Source organism: Callorhinus ursinus, unplaced genomic scaffold, assembly GCF_003265705.2.
Source record: "Callorhinus ursinus isolate GAN/ISIS: 27379988/994484 unplaced genomic scaffold, GSC_fseal_2.0 scaffold48, whole genome shotgun sequence".
Classification (NCBI taxonomy): Eukaryota; Metazoa; Chordata; class Mammalia; order Carnivora; family Otariidae; genus Callorhinus; species Callorhinus ursinus.
Window position 1 is genome coordinate 8,668,257 of NW_027397110.1, and position 15,542 is coordinate 8,683,798.

Consider the following 15,542-nt stretch of genomic DNA (forward strand, 5'->3'; position numbering starts at 1 on the left):
ACATAGATGTACAGAGACCCCCCCCCATGGGGAGAGACCCACACCCTATCCCCTCCCCCCCAGACCTTCTCTTCTCAAATGTCCCGTCACATCACTGTTCCCAAGACCTGGAGGTTCAGAATGCAGGATGGTGTGCAAACGCCTGTGTGTGACCCCCGGCATGTGCACACACATCTCTGGAGAGGGGTCCCGCCTGTGGGCTCTGTGGCCAGGGGTGCAACAGTGGCCACAGGGTGGCCGCCTGGGACAGCAATGGGGAGGGCTGGGGGGAAGGGAGACAGAAGAAATGTGGCCCCTCCCGTGCCCTCCATCTGAGGTTGCTCAGGCCACACGCCGGGCTTCCCCAGTAACTACCCAAGGTGAGGCCTGGGACTTCCAGGCATCTGCTCTCTCAGTCCCGCCCGGCCCGGACCCAGCCATCACTCACCCACAGTCCCGTCCTAAGGCCAGCTCGCCCCAACCCATGCTCCTCACTCTTGCCAGGCGTTTCCAAAACACTCCCTGGCCTGGTTAATCCCCAGGCCACACTGGGTCTCAGTTCGGACACCTTCTTGGACCACCAGCCCCCCACCCTCTCCATGTCATGCCCCACGTGCTCCACGATGCCTGGACACCTCTCTGAGCACCGACGGCACTGTGGCCCTGGCACGGGACAACCGCTCAACACACTTGCCCTGTGTGTCCACATAACGGGCATTTCTTGAGCGACTTCCATGTACTAGGCATAGTTGTGGGCACTCTATGAAGGAAGTCCATCTCGTGGCCAGTTTCCCCAGTAAAGGGTGGTGGGGCATGAGGGAGGGGAACACACACTGTGGCAGGTATGCTGGTCAGACGCCTGGGCTCCAAGGTGCCTGCTGTGTGACCCTGGACTGCTCACGGCCCTCTCTGGGCCTTCTTTTCTTCATTTGTTCAATGGTCTAAAGATGGTTTTGAACCAGGTAATCTTTAGGATCACCTTGTAGGATTGGTGGGGGTGGGAAGGATAGAGAGAAGCTGGCACCTCCCCACCCTGCCCCCAAGGGAGTCTCCCCAGAGCAGTGGGAGGGGACCAAGGGGGAAGCGCACTGAACTGCTCCTCCCCACACCGCTCACAGCTTCGCTCCTCATCACTCACCCCTCTCCCTCCCCTGCCTCCCCATCCTTCCTCAGGACCTTCAGAGTAGTGTTCAGGGCTCCCAGGGTTCCCATCATGTCAACCTTCATGGGTGGGGAGGTGGCCCCACATATGCGCCCCCAGGATCCCCTCTGTACTTCGCCCGGCCTGCCCATCTCAGAATGAAGCTACCATCTGGCCGCCCATCTTGCTCCACAAATATCCCGGGGCCTGCACTCCACTGCCCTAGCAGGCCTGCCCAGAGTCAGGCCAGCCCCACGGGCTCTCACCGCGGACGGGCTGTGGAGAGGTTGGCTGGGTGGAGCAGGTGACAAGGCCCCAAGGCCTCAGGACTGAGAACTGGGGGGCGGGGAATGAGAACCACTCTGACTCTGCAGGAGGAAGAGGTGCCAGAGGACCTGCCCTCTTCTGCAGACAGGGAAACCAAGGCTCGGGCAAGGAAGAGAAGCAAGGGTTCAGAGAGAGCCAGGGAAAGAGCAGGGCTCAGGGCAGACAGAACGCTGCGCAGAACCCTGTGCTGCCGCTGAATTGCTGTGTGACATCACGCAAACCGCTTCCCCTCTCTGAGCCTCACCCAGGTTGTCAAGAGGATTAAGTCAGCCATCAGTATGCCAAATGCCACAGAGGAGGTGGGCAGGTGCTCATAAAACGTCCTGTCCTTCCCTGACAGGGCTGAAATCCCACGCGGGCCGAACGCTCCCGGCCCGTCCCCCATCCCATTGCTAACTCAGGGTAGTAAAAGAACAGTGCTCGGGAAGTCAGGAGGCCTCTTGGGCAAGTTAATTCGCATCTCGCACCTTGGGAAAGGTTTTCCGTGAGGACAGCCCACCTCCCTCACGGAGGGATTGTAAGGCTCACGAGAAATCATGGAGATGGAAAAGCTCTGAAAACTATGAATCTGGGCAGACGTCAGGGCTTGTTATAACATAACTTTTCAACACTGGGCGGGTGGACAGACAGATGGATGGGTGGTTCCTGATGTGGGGCGGGGAAGTGCGTGGTCGGGTGATGGAGCTTGAGTCCTAAGTCGGCGCAAGTGAGGGATCTGGGGATCCCCTCCCCAGTGAAAGGCGGCATGATGCTCTCCCTCAAACTAAGCAGCTTCTTTTCACACGTGTGTCCCCCTCGACAGCCACCCCCCACAAGGAGCCTTGTTGCTGAAAAGCCAGACTCCCCCGAATGCTGCCATTCAAGTTCTTACGGGACTCAGAGGTACCAGAACCTCCCTCCAGCGTCTTCAGGCCCAAATACCGGCCCATGAGCTTGGTGGGAGCAAGACCCACATCTGTCTGGTCACTGAAGGATCCCCATGCCCAGCACAGGCACTGGAAGGTGCTGGCCAGTCTTGTCCTAGTGCAGGAATGGCTGGGGGTGGGGGGGGCCCAGGGGGGCAAAAGGGGGGAACCAACTCACTGGGCACACGGTTGATGGCTTTGAGGGGCCTCAGGACACGCACGGTGCGGATGGCCGACAGGTTGATGTTCTGAAGGTCCAGGGAGTACTCGACCATCCTGCAGAGAAAGGGGGGAGAGTGAGGGACAGAGCAGGAGGGACACTCAGGGCCACGGACCAGGCCACAGCCATCTAGCCACCCACGCATGCCCATCCGTGCCCACAGCCGCCTGGAGGGGAGAGGTAAGGAACGGGGCCAGAATCCCGGCTATGGCCCAGTCAGCTGTGTGGCCTGGGCTGTTGCCCCCTCTGTAAATGGACCTGGTGGCATCTGCCTCCTACCGTCCTGGGGATCCCAATAGATGCAGTGGGGGGTGGGGGGGCAGAGGGAACGGAGAAGCAGAGCCCTCGGGTCCCAACTGAGTGCCCAGCACTGTGCCAAGTAGCTCTTGCCCTTGCTTCCCCAGCAGCCTCTGAACCAGGGAAGGCTAGCAGGGGAGAACGATGGAGGGGGAGACCCCCGGCTGACCCCAGGTGGTGACCAGAGGGCAAAATCACAGTTGCAGGGTCAAGTCCTGGCTGCCAGCAGAGGCCCAGAGCCGAGCCCCCAGTCCCTATATCTCCCCGAGCCCCCAGACCCCCAGCAAGCCTAGCTTAGATGCCCAGGTTTACACATGAGGAGAGGAGCCAGAGGAAAGTGACATCGCATGGCCCAGGTCACCCAGCCAGGCCCACACCACACCTGCCCCTCCCTGTCTGGCTCTCCAGGCCTCTGAGCCCAACCACAGGCTCACAGCAGCCCAGGCCCCACCTCCGGGGATGTCACAGGCACACTGTATTTCACTTGCAGGAAAAATCCATGCTCTCCTGGGCACGCTCCCTGCAAGGCACCCAGGCTCCAGCCTCACCGGCTCACTGCGCCCCCATGCCAAGCGTTTGCACCCACCATCCCTTCCGCCTGGGATGCTGCCTCTCTCATCTCTGTCCACTGAAACCTTACTCATGCTTTAAGCATCCGGGCAGATGCCCCTAGAGTCCTGGAAGTTTTTCCACACCAGAGTCTGCGATGAACCAAGCCAGTGTGGGTGCTACAGACCCAAGAATGACTCAAAGCTGGCCTCAACCCTCAGGAGTACCCACTGGAGCCAGGGAGAGACCCAAAGGCAGAGATGAGGCCTCATCAAACAGGTCCACCCTCCCTCTCCACATGCAACCGTCCCTGAAACGCCTTAGAGGCAGTTTTTCTCCTCCAGGAAGTCTTCCCAGATCTCCACTGGAGGCAGATCTCTAGGGTCCTCTCTGTGGTGTCCTGGCTTCCATCAGATCCTACCTGCTCAGTTACTGCCTGTCCCTCTTGCCCCGCTGAAGGACGACCCCCCCGCCCCCGCACCGGGCCTACAGCCTCGGCCTGACCTCCCCCACCCCCCGCCCCGTGCTGCTCACCAGACCACCAGACCCTTCCTCCCCCTCCCCGCCCCCCCCCATCCTCCACCCCGGGGCTCCACCTGTCACTCCCATCAGCGGGGAAATGAAGGCTTTTCCTACACACCATGCAAACCTGTCCAACTGTTGTGAAGCCACCGCCCCCTCCCGCTGCTGGAAGAACAGTTGAGTGAAAGCTTCTTTGCCTGAGATGCCTCCATCCATCCCCCAGCTTTCTGGGGCACAGACTCTGGCTCCCATGCTCTCTCTCGCGTGCAGAGTCACACACCTGCACACAGCCGTCGGTGCACACACACACTCACTCCTCGGGCACCCTCATCCACACACACTCCCCCACCAGAGCCCAAATTCAGAAGAGGGGGCGTGACCAAAAAAGTGACAGAGAATTAGAACTAGAGATGGAGACCTGGGGGACCAAGGAGGGGAGGCAGAGGAGGAGGAGGGAGGGGGAGGGAAAGGAAGGGGGAGGGGGGAGGGGAGGAAGAGGGGAGAGAAGGGGAGAAAGAGAGGGGTGCTAGAGGCAGCAGCCTGGCACAGAGGGTGCTGCAGGCTGAGGCCGGCCCAGGGGCAGTGGGTGAGGACAGAGGGTGATGTGTGAAGGGGCACCGAGGAGGGAGTGGAGCTGTGTGAGGATTCCGTGTGTGGGCGAGCCAACTGCCATTTTTGTATTTTGTAGAAAGAGCTCTCCAGGCAGCCAGGGAGATGTGTGCGATGAAGGCACTGTGGGGGCGGCATACACAGGCACACAAACAGGCGCTCACACTGGCTCGGCGCGCACACACACACACACACACACACTCACACACTCACACCCCAGGTCTAGGAGAGCCGCCCCAGCTCCAGCCAGCCCCTCCCCGCCCCTCCCCCAGCCGCCCTCTTCCTTCCGCCCTGGCTCCCTCCATGCTGCCCGCAGGGGCAGCACCATGCCCTGGGCATAGCTGGGCCCCCAGGGCTCCGTGTGTGGTTTGCTGGGGGTGCTGGGGTGGCGGTTCCCAGACTCCGCCAGGCTGAACCCACTGGGATCCTTTGTTTCGGGAGCCCCAGGGCACACCTGCTGAGCTCTGGCAGGTGACAGCCCAGGATTGGTTCCCATCCCCACGAAATCTCGCAATAAAAATAAATAGATGCTTCACAGCCGGATGGCTAGACAGAGAAAAGCACGTGGTGTTTGAGGTCTACTGCCTGCCAGGCAGTTCTCATTCCTTACCTGCGTTAACCTGTTTGAGCCTCCCCAATACCTGGAACCCATCGCACTGTTCCCCACACTCCCCTGGACCAGGGCCCCCCACTATGGGTGCCTTCAGGCCAACCCTGCCTATCCCCTGGCCCTGCCTCACACTGCTCCAGGGGCTCCATGTCCCCCCAAGTAGAACCTGTGGGAGAATGAAATGACTGGTTCTCAATTAAGGGAGGCTGCGCACTGCCGCCCTGTCCCGGCCCCTGCCCCGCGGACAGGCCGGGACCAAGGATAGGAAACATCTACAGATGCCCAGCCCATTCAGGCTCAAGCTTTCCCTTTGTGTTTCTCTAAAACAAGGAGGGGACTGGCCCCTGGGTTCTGAGTGAGGTACAGGGTGTTGATGAATGTCACCAAGGCCCATGATTAGCCAGAGTTAGGAAGCTTTAGGATCTGAGCACCTCTCAGATCCCAACCAGCTCATGGGAGGCTGATCAGACTCATGCCCGTCTCTGAGGTGGACTAAAGCAGCCACTGCCTGGCAGGTCCAGAGAGACACATTGGCCCAGCCCCTTCCTTCCCTTCCCCCTGACGCGACCCTCCAGGTCTTCAGTGAGGGAACACACCTTCTGCAGCCTACTGCAAAAATGCCCCTGAGACCTCATCACTTGCAGCCCTCAGGGTGTCCACTGAAAAGCTCCCATGAGAAATTTCTTGAAGGATTTAGTGTTAGGAATCTTAGCTCTGAGCTTCCTGGCAGTCCAGTCAAAAGAGGAAAGGTGATGAGTTACTGAGTTATTAGCAGCAAGAAAGATCCTTCCAGGAAATCCACTTGCCTAAACATTCCTCCCAGGTTCTAACCCTCTCTTCTATATTTCTGCTTGGGGATGTTATATTGCACCTTATTCTGGAGGAATAAGACAGGGTATAAATGCATTCAGTGATAAAGAACACATAGTAAGTGCACAGTGAAGAATCCAGGCGTTCTCATTCTTCTCTGAGGGGAAGAGGATAGAAAGGCGGACATTGGACAAGGATGGAGAGAGATGGGCAGAGCACATAGCTAGGAGGGTGGAACTGTGGGTTTAAGTCTGGAACCGGAACCACACTGTCCTAACAGTGACTCTGTGTACCAAGTTGGGACAGTCTGCTCACAGCTCCCTGACCCCTGCCCTAGTCCGGTCACCATCCCTCTCTCCTGACAACCACAGCAGCCTCCTGACTATTCTCCTGTCTCTTGCTTCCTCCCCACCCCACACCCCTTCTTCAGTCAGCTAAAACTTCCTGAAATTCAAATCTAGCTGTATCACTCCCTGACTTAAACCCTCAGTGGCTCCCCATTGTCCTCAAGACAAAGTCTATGCCCCTGACCAAGGCCTACAAGACCTCCAGGCTGGCCTTCCCCTTCCCCAGCCCCTGCTCCTACACCACACATCCAAGACATCATCACCTTAGGCCTGTCAAGCTCCCCAAACACACCCTGCTCTTGCCCCCTTTCCTTTGCTCAGGGCCCCTTCCCGCTTGTTCCCAGAGTTCCTTCAAGACCATCTCCTCCATGAAGCCCCTGCTCACGCCCTCCATACACCTCAGGCTGAATTGACCCCTCTCTGCTCTGGCTTATTCCACACTCTGTTCATACCTCCTGTCTAGCGTGGGTTCCCCCAAAGCAGACCCTGAGCCAAGAGCTCTGGAGGTGATCCCAAGGAGTGTGGCAAGGGAGGGGAGGAAACAGAGGAAAGCCAGTGAGGAGCTCCTCATGAGAGGATCACTGCTGTGGATAATGGGGGCACAACCGGTACCCCCTGAAAGACTGTGTGGAGTGGGCCTTAGAATGGGACCAGAGTGGGGCAAGGCTGGCCATGCAGCCCCCTCCTTCTGTGACACATCCCCGCACCAGCCCCACACAGCAAACAGTAGGCACTCAGGGATCTACTTAGCATGAATAACACGAGTGACAAAAGAAGCTACCTCCTTCCTCCTCCTCCTCCCCTAGATGACAGCTGTGGGAGACCCCCCTCCAAAAAAGAGAAGGTGAAGAGGGTGTCACTCTATGGGTGAATAACCACTGGGCTGACTTCCCTCGGGCCCCAAGTAAGACATCACTTATGGGAGTGAGAAATTAATTCCTAATTACACAGTTACTTTATCACACAGCTTTCGGTGCTAAAAGTCTAAAAAAAAATCAACAAAAACCCCCACTACCTCCTGCCAGCTCCCAAGCGCCTAATTAGGTAAGTAATTTTGCTTTAAAGCGAACACTTCTGTCCTGACATCACCCCGGGAAGAGAGCAGCTGAACCCAGTTCCGGGGCTGTCCTTGAGGAGAGGGGCTCAGTTGGGGTCATTCCAGAGTGGGCTGGGAGAGAAGACATCTGCTCTTCAGGGCACGACCCTACCTGTTCCTGCTGAGGAGCCTCCCTCCCACACCCCCAGAGTACACCTCTCCCAGGAGAGGCCCAGAGACCCAGGCCCGGTCAACCAGCGGACACCATCCCCCAGCCACCGTGACTAGTTCAGGATGGGCATGGGACCCCCAGGTGGGCCGTGAGGGGCAGCCCGGCCGTTGAGCCAGGACAACAGGGAAGAGGGCTCTCCTTGGCTAAGCTGCTGCCTGGAAACCCTAAGGCGCTAACGGCCATCTTGCTCCCGTGGTGGCCTAAGAATTCTGCCAACTCAAAAAAAGGCTGAGTCCAGAGCTGGAGAGAGGCAGGATCCTGACCATATGGTTTGAGCACTCCCTCTATCCGAATCCCAGATCTGCCCTCTGCTTTTTCCAGTTCCGTGAGCCAAAACATTCCCTTTGGGGCCTTGGCCCCATTTGCCTTCCGTTTCTCTCATTGACAACTCAGAGTCCTGGCTGATTCAGAAGGGTTTCCTGACCTTCCCCATGGTGGGATTATGGCCACTGCCAGATTTGGAAGCTGAGGCTCAGAAAGAGCCCAGATCACACAGCCCGGGAGCATGGGATCCGGGAGCTCTGCCCAGCCCGCCCCCCTCCCATCAGGCATCAGGCATCAGGCCAGCCGCCTTTCTGGCTCCCAAGCACCCCCCCGCCTCAGCTGGTCAGGTGGCCAGGAAGCCCACCACACATGGCAGTACACCGAATAGGTCCAGCACCCCCGGGGGCAGTTTTACCCAGTGGTTAGAGCATGGAGCCTAGATCCCAACCCCAGCTCTGCTGTGTGACCCTGGGCAAGTCACTGACCTCCCAGGGGTGGGGGGAGAATGAAATGTGCTCCTATACGGATTCAGTGCTTAGAACAGGGCCTGGCCCCGGGGTGCCTGGCTGTTTCAGTCGGTTGAGCGTCATGAGATCAAGCCCCGTGTCAGGCCTGAGCTCGGCGGGGAGTCTGCTTGAGTTTCTCTCCCTCTCTCTCTGCCCCTCCCCCCGCTTGCACACACACTCACTCTCGCGTGCTCTCTTTCTAATAAATTAATAAATCTTAAAAAAAAAAAAAAGACCAGGGCCTGGCCCAAGGAGGAACCAAAGAAGCACCAGCAGTTCCTTCCTGTCACAGCCTCATTCCCCTGCCTCAGCTCACACCTGCCCACGAATCACACATGCCTGCTTAAACCCCTCCCTGAATCCCGCCTCCTGAGAAAGCCCAGGCAGGAAGGGCCTCCAGAAGCTCTGACGTGGCCCCAGCACTGTCTGCCACGTGCCCTGCCTTCCAGGGGCACCTGCGCATCCCATGCTCCCACAGTGCACCAGGCTTTTTCCAGGCTACCTGCCTTTGCATCTGCCAGTCCTACCTGCGCTTTCCAGATCCCACCCCTGAACTGAGCTCGCCTGCCTTGTGTCCCACTGTCCGCTAGGAGGGCACCTCTGGCTCTGACGTGTGCTCTGTCGTGTCCCGCTTCCTCAGGGCAGGGGCGGCCTCAGAGTCCCAACTGGGTCCCCAGTGTCCCAGCCCAGGGCCTGGCTTAGAGGCGGGCTCTCCACGCCAGCTTGTCAAACACAGAACTTGAGGGAAAAGATCAGAAAAAAAAAAAAAAAAAGCTTGGAGCTGACAAGAAGCAACATAAAATGACTGAGATTTAACGTCTTTCCGGGAAATACCCCTCCCAGGAGATGATTTCTGTGTGTTGCTGATAAAAATAGGGTGTTTCCTCAATCTTTGCAAGGAGACCACGGGGGCTTTCTTAAAATGTAATTTAAGATGTAGCTAATGGAAAGGAAGCTGAGATGCTGGAAATGGCAGATCATCTGTCAGGAGGCAGCTCTGTGATGATTCAGCCTTGCTCTAGTGGATAACTAGACCACCAGCCTACACTGCTACCCCACACTTAGCACACAGTAGGTGTTTAGCGGAGGGAGGAAGGGAGGGAGGGAAGAAATAATGGAAAGAGAGAATTAGGGAGCAATCACTTTAACCCTTATCCTTGGCCAGCACTTCTGATTTACAGGTCACTTCTACCCACACATCCTCACACAAATCCTATGAAGCCGGAAAACAGGGGTTCTTAAGCCCATTTGACCGTTAAAGAAACGGATGCTCTGAAACCAACTCAGGCCAAGTTCAGAGTCAAGGAAAGATGTGGGGGCCACAGAGTCAAAGGAAAGGCTGCCTACACAGCCCCAGGCAGCTGGGATCCAGGGTAGCCCTAGGGACCGCAGCAGCAGGAGATCCCACATCTTCTCTAGACAAGGCTCCACTCAGGTGACAATACTCCAGTGACTCTATCTCTGGGCAGAGTTGCCACACAAATACAGGATTCCCAGTTAAGTCTGAATTTCAGATAAACAATAATACATCATTTTTAAGTATAGGTCCCAAACACGCCTCATGATGTCTGCTTCATGAAATTTAGCACGGTTACACCAGCATAGTCTGGGCAGGATCAGTGGACACAGCTGCTGGGAACCAGACACAGACACTTTGGGCTCTACCAGACTTTGGGGGTAAAGGTCCCTCTCAGATGACCCACCCGGCAGCCCTCTGAGGGCTGAGGAAGTTGCCCACGTCCTCAAGGGCAAATGGACTGGAATATTTTGGCCTCTGAAAAGGTAAAACCCCTCATGCTATGAGTCGGCATGGGCTCTGGAGCCAGCCGTATGTGAGCGCATCCCGGATCTGGCCCATACAAGCTGTGTGACCTGGGGCAGACCGCAAATGTCTCTGAACCTCCGTTTCCACATCTGCGACATGGGGTTAACCACCTCCTCCCCCAAGTTCTCGGGATTGTGAGGACGTAAGAGAGCGCAGCGCAGTCAGTAAACACTACTTCTGCTAAACCAGCTGATTTCTGCTGATGTCTGCCTACCCAGAGCTCCCTTCCTTCTCCGCTCTTTGGGAAAGAGTCCTGGCATTTTGCAAAGTCTACCCTTCCCACTCTTAGGCCACGTGGCGTGGGTGGGGCCGGACTCGCACCCCGTTCAGGGGATGGGCCCTGACTCAGCTCTGGCCAATCAGAGCACAGCCTCATCCCAGCCACAGTGATTGGTCCAGGAATGAGCACATGACCCACGCCAGCCAATCCAAGTCAAGGAAGCTACCTTCCACACTCCTTGGAGGGACTGAAAAGGAAGGTCCCCTTTCAGTGAAGCCAAGAGAGTGGGCCCTGAGCCCGGAGCTGCCCTCTGCCACCCGCACCCCGGGAGGAAAGCTGCCGGGATGTATGTCAGCACAGAGTAACGAGCAGAGCTGTAGGATGGAAGGACACAGTGTCTAGTGATCTCTTCCAGGATTCTAGATCAAATGGGCCCTGAAGCCAGAGACCCTGCGGCTTTCAGGAAAGGAAATGATAAATTTAAACTAGGATGGGCAGGTTCCTGTCCCGTGTAACCGAGAGAGGCCTTCCTGATTCATGATTGACTGGTGTCCGCCTTGTCAGCCCGTGGCCTGAGAATCTGATGATTTACCCCTCACCCCTCATAGCATGTAGCATCCTGTTTCCATGGAAACAAACCTAAGCAGTTATCATCGCTCTCATCCACTCTAATCCACAGCAAATGAGAAAACCATCCACCCCAAGGTTCCCACTGGAATCCTCCCAGGTTCACACCCACCCAACGCCAGTTCAGCTTAAAGAAAGTGGCCCCACACTTGGGTGGCTCAGTCGGTTGAGCGTCTCCCTTTGGCTCAGATCAGGATCCGGGGTCCTGAAATTGAGCCCCACGTTGGGCTCCCTGCTCAGCAGGAAGTCTGTTTCTCCCTCTCCCTCTGACCCTCCCCGCTGCTCATGCTCTCGCTCTGGTGCGTTCTCTCTCTCTCTCTAATGAATAAAAAATCTTTAAGAAGGAAGGAAGGAAAGAAGGGAGGGAGAGAGAGAGAGAGAGAGAGAAGAAAGAAAGGAAAGAAAGAAAAGAAAAGAAAAGAAAGAAGGAAGGAAGGAAGGAAGGAAGAAAACGGCTCCAGATACCCCCCCCCCTCACAGCTCCACAGTGCCTGGGCACAACAGATTCCAAACAAACAATTCATGGAGACTCCCCCTCCATGCTGGCCCAGAGCCAAGCTCTGGGGACTCTGGGATGATGAGTCAGCCTCAGTCCTGCCCTCAGAGCACCCAGTGCTTGGAGTAGACAGACCTATAGAGCCCAGGATAAATTAGGATGTAAAGACGTGAAGACCAGGAGGGTGCCCTGGTCTTGCTGACATAAGGAGTGCTTCCCTGACTCACAGATGATGCACACAGAGTCATGCCGGAGGGAGGCCAGCTCCAAAGGCTTCTGGAAACAGCCACAATGATGACACTCTGACACCCATAACCACAGCCCGGTCTGTGAGCAGGGACAGGCCTCTGCACAGCCTGCATGGGTTGGATTTGACTTTAAACTTCTCAACAGATCACACACCCTGCCCCGTCAGCCCAGGCAGAGTCTGGAGGCTCCAGCTAGGCTTGGTAACACGGTAGGGCCACAGCTTTGGCCAAGAGCAGAGAAACTCAGGCCGTAGGAGAGGAATGTGGCACATTCTGAGAGTTGCCCACATAATGTGCACGCTCTCTTTTTCCAATCCTGCCTGGCCCCAGGGAACAATTCTTGGTTAATTGAGCCAAACTCAATGATGTTTTCTATTTTCTTGGCTATCCCTGCAGCTAAAGATGGCCACAAGACCCAGCTCTGGCCAAGTGTGCTAGCACAGGGGAAGGATCTAGGAAAGAAAATGTCTTCCTGATCCAAGTGGACACTCGCAGCTGGCATAGCCCTGTTTCCTTTCATCCTTCCTTTCTTCAATGCAAACACGAGGCCCACAGCTTCAGCAGCTACCTTGTGACCATGAAAGAAAGGCCTGGAAAATCACGGACATAGCCCCCAGGACACAGAGCCATCATCAGCACCCACCAACTTCAGAACTTCATGTTATGTTGGAAAAACACCCCAGGATTTGCTCGAGCCACTGCTGGTTGAGTTTTCTATTACTTGCAGCCAAGTACATCCCAGCAAGTTACACAGAACCAGGACTCAATCCCAGCCTCTGGAGCCTAGCTCCCTGGGTTCACCTCCCGGCCCTTTCCCTTACCAGCTCGTGACTGTGGGCAGGTCTCTCCCGGTTACGGGGCCTCATCTGTGAAATGGAACTGACCACAGTCCGTCCCTCACAGAGCCAGTCTGAAGATTAAACCAGACAATGCACAGCTTGGGCCCACAGTGAGTACTTGGCAAACAGTAGATGCTCTTACTTTTTATCACACCCCTGGATGGAGCCCAGGAAGATTCAATTCCCTCTGCTTTCTAAAGAACCACGGATGGGCACTTCAGACAAAAGGAACTCTCAGCAAGCAACTGCAGAGGGGACGTGCCTGCCTGCTCTTTTTAGAAAGCTCTAGTCCAGGGTTGAGGAACAATTGACATTTTGTTTCCTAAGAGCCTATAAAAGTCAGGGTGGGCAAGCTGTTCCCTGTGTGCACTCACTCACTCAGGAGAAGAGATCCCAGGGTGTGATGGACACTGACCAGTCCCTCCTTCTCGCTCCCTGGCTAAGGGGCTGAGTTACTAACATTACTACTATTTGTGTTAATATTTTTAACGATGATAGAAATTCTTAGCGGGGTGTCCTCACGGTTCTGTTCACGAAGTACATCTACCTGTCATGAGAATTAACTCAGATCCTGGCCCCAGATCAGAGAGGGGGCCTTCCTCATGCTTCTTCCCTTTCCTGGGGTTCTCAGGACTAGGAACGGTCATCTCCACTTGAAGCACTCCCAGTCAAGGGCATCTTGAGGGCCAAATGAACGAGAGCACCTGCATTGGGGCCACCCGGGCATTTGGCTGAAATGCAAATTCCTAGGCCCTCCATACTCCCTGGGTCTGGATCCTTGGGGTGAGGCCCAGGAATCTGCACTGTAACATGTACCCCAGAGATCCTGTTGCTCCTTGAACTTTGAGGAGCACTGAGAAGGGGTGCAAGGCTGTGCATGTGTTTGAGGAGTGGAGAGGTCGGATGCCTGTTCCTGGTCTGCTCATGCTCATCCCTTAGCAGCTCCACTTTCCTACACCGAGGCCCTCTCTGGGATGCCATCACAGTTGGAAGCTTTCAAGGGCTTTCCGACTCAAAGCAGCTCCTGTTCTCTGCACTCATCCAAGGCAGGGGTCCACACCCTTGGCAAGAATCAGCCTCATTCTGGAGAGGTCCCTGCAGGCCATTCCTCCAGCCCTGGTTCACCTAAGAGAATCATCATAGGAATTCCTGGGGAAGCTTTTAACAGAAGTGCCCAGGCCCCTCCCCACAGATGGAAAATGGCCATTCATGTTCTTGGTTAGGGGAGGAGGTAGAATTATCAGCACAATGCACCAAGGGAGATACAGAAATAAAGAATATCTCAAGTCCAACAATAATGCCATTGAATATTTCATGACCTCTTAATGGACAAAAGCAGAAAAGTGGTTTAAATGAGACAGTGAGGTGGGTTCAGCTATAACCCAATGCTTACTGGAGGTTTGTCACACACTGAAAGAGTCTCTAGTGAGGTGCCACAGGACTCACTATCCTGAGCTGATCAAGCACAGGAAGTAAATGTAATGAGTGACTGAATCAGGACTCCAAGAGATCACTGTAAGATAAAATTAACAGCAAAAAACGCAAAGTTTGGTACTTGGGTTAAGTAAAGGTCAGCTGTGTTTAGTTCCAGGATGGGAGAGACCTGGCTTGGAAAGTGAACACAACCAGGGGGTGGCAGGGAGCACAGCCACTCAACAGGTCACCACGTGGCACTGGGACCAGGACAACCCATTCTCTCTGCCCCATGAGCCATCATTGGGAGGCTGGGGACCTACCCCCAGCCAGGCACCACGGGAGCCTCGCCTATCCTTTGACAAATGGTGGCAGGTGTTGAGGACATTTCATATAAAGAAAGGGAGGGCGCCTGGGTGGCTCAGTCGCTTAAGCATCTGCCTTTGGCTCAGGTCATGATCTCAGGGTCCTTCCAAACTCTGAAGGACTGCCATGAGTCTGTCAGAGATGCCCCCGCCTGCAGGCCCTGGGCCCCCTGTGCAATCAGGCCCCCGCCTCCCTCTCTGTCCTCATCTTTCAGCACCCGACCCCCCCCCCCCCCGCCGCTCCAGGATCCCTAGGCTCCAACATCCCCCTCAAGCCCTTCCCCAAACAGCCCCTGAGGCCCTCTGCATTCTGGCCCCTCTACCCCAGACCCCCTACCCCCATCCTCCGCCGTTCAGCTCTTACCGCCTGGGGCCTCTCTTCTTCAGGGAGCACAGGCCGCCCCGCTGTGTCAATCAGGTCCCTGCTCCACAACCTCATGGTCCTCTACACTTCCTTACAACAGCATCCATCTCAATGTAGAATTTACTTAGCATCGTATTCTCTGTTTTAGATCTGTTTTCTAAACCATAAGATCACAATGGCACCTGTCTCGTTCAACCCAGGGCCCCCTTACCCCTGTCTAGCACCAGGCCTGGCGTGTAGCTGGTGCTCAATAAATACTGATTTTGTAAACGAATCAGTGAATGAATGTTCCCATCAGATAGGAGCTACAGGAAGACAAATTCAGCTCAGTGAAAGAAAGACTCTTCCAGCACATCGGGCTCTCCCCATCTGGGATCTGCTGCCAGGTGAATTCCCCAGAGCGACAGCTTGTGAGCAGGGGCTGACTGGATGTGAAGAGGAAGGCTCTGACCTCGAAGGAACCTTCCAGCGTGGAGACTGTCTCGTCCACAGCTTGAAAAGGGAGTCAGTAATTTGGGGAAGGGGAGGAGCAGGAAGGAAGAAAATGTCCGTGGGACGTCAGGCCCATTACTCGGGGGAGCATAACATTTATAGCACCAGGCCAGTCTGGGGCTGGGGGACCGGGCTCTGGAGCTTCGGGCTGTGGCTTCTCATCCTGCCCTCTGCCTCCACACCCTCCCGAGGCACAAGGGGCAGGGAGGACCTTGAGAAGAAGACAGCTCTGGGTCACCCCGGTGTGTTCATGACTCTAACAAAAAAGTCTCCAATGAACCTGCCCCCAACCAGGACCA

At 55.9% G+C, this 15,542-nt stretch overlaps 1 protein-coding gene across 1 annotated transcript in view; it reads right to left on the reverse strand.

The window, feature by feature from the left end:
• CACNA1I (calcium voltage-gated channel subunit alpha1 I) overlaps positions 1–15,542 on the reverse strand; it is a 116,314-nt gene that overhangs the window by 63,905 nt on the left and 36,867 nt on the right. Inside the window, exon 5 of the mRNA XM_025881969.2 lies at positions 2,531–2,628. Coding sequence (XP_025737754.2) covers positions 2,531–2,628 — 98 coding nt within the window. The remainder of the gene's footprint in view (positions 1–2,530; positions 2,629–15,542) is intronic.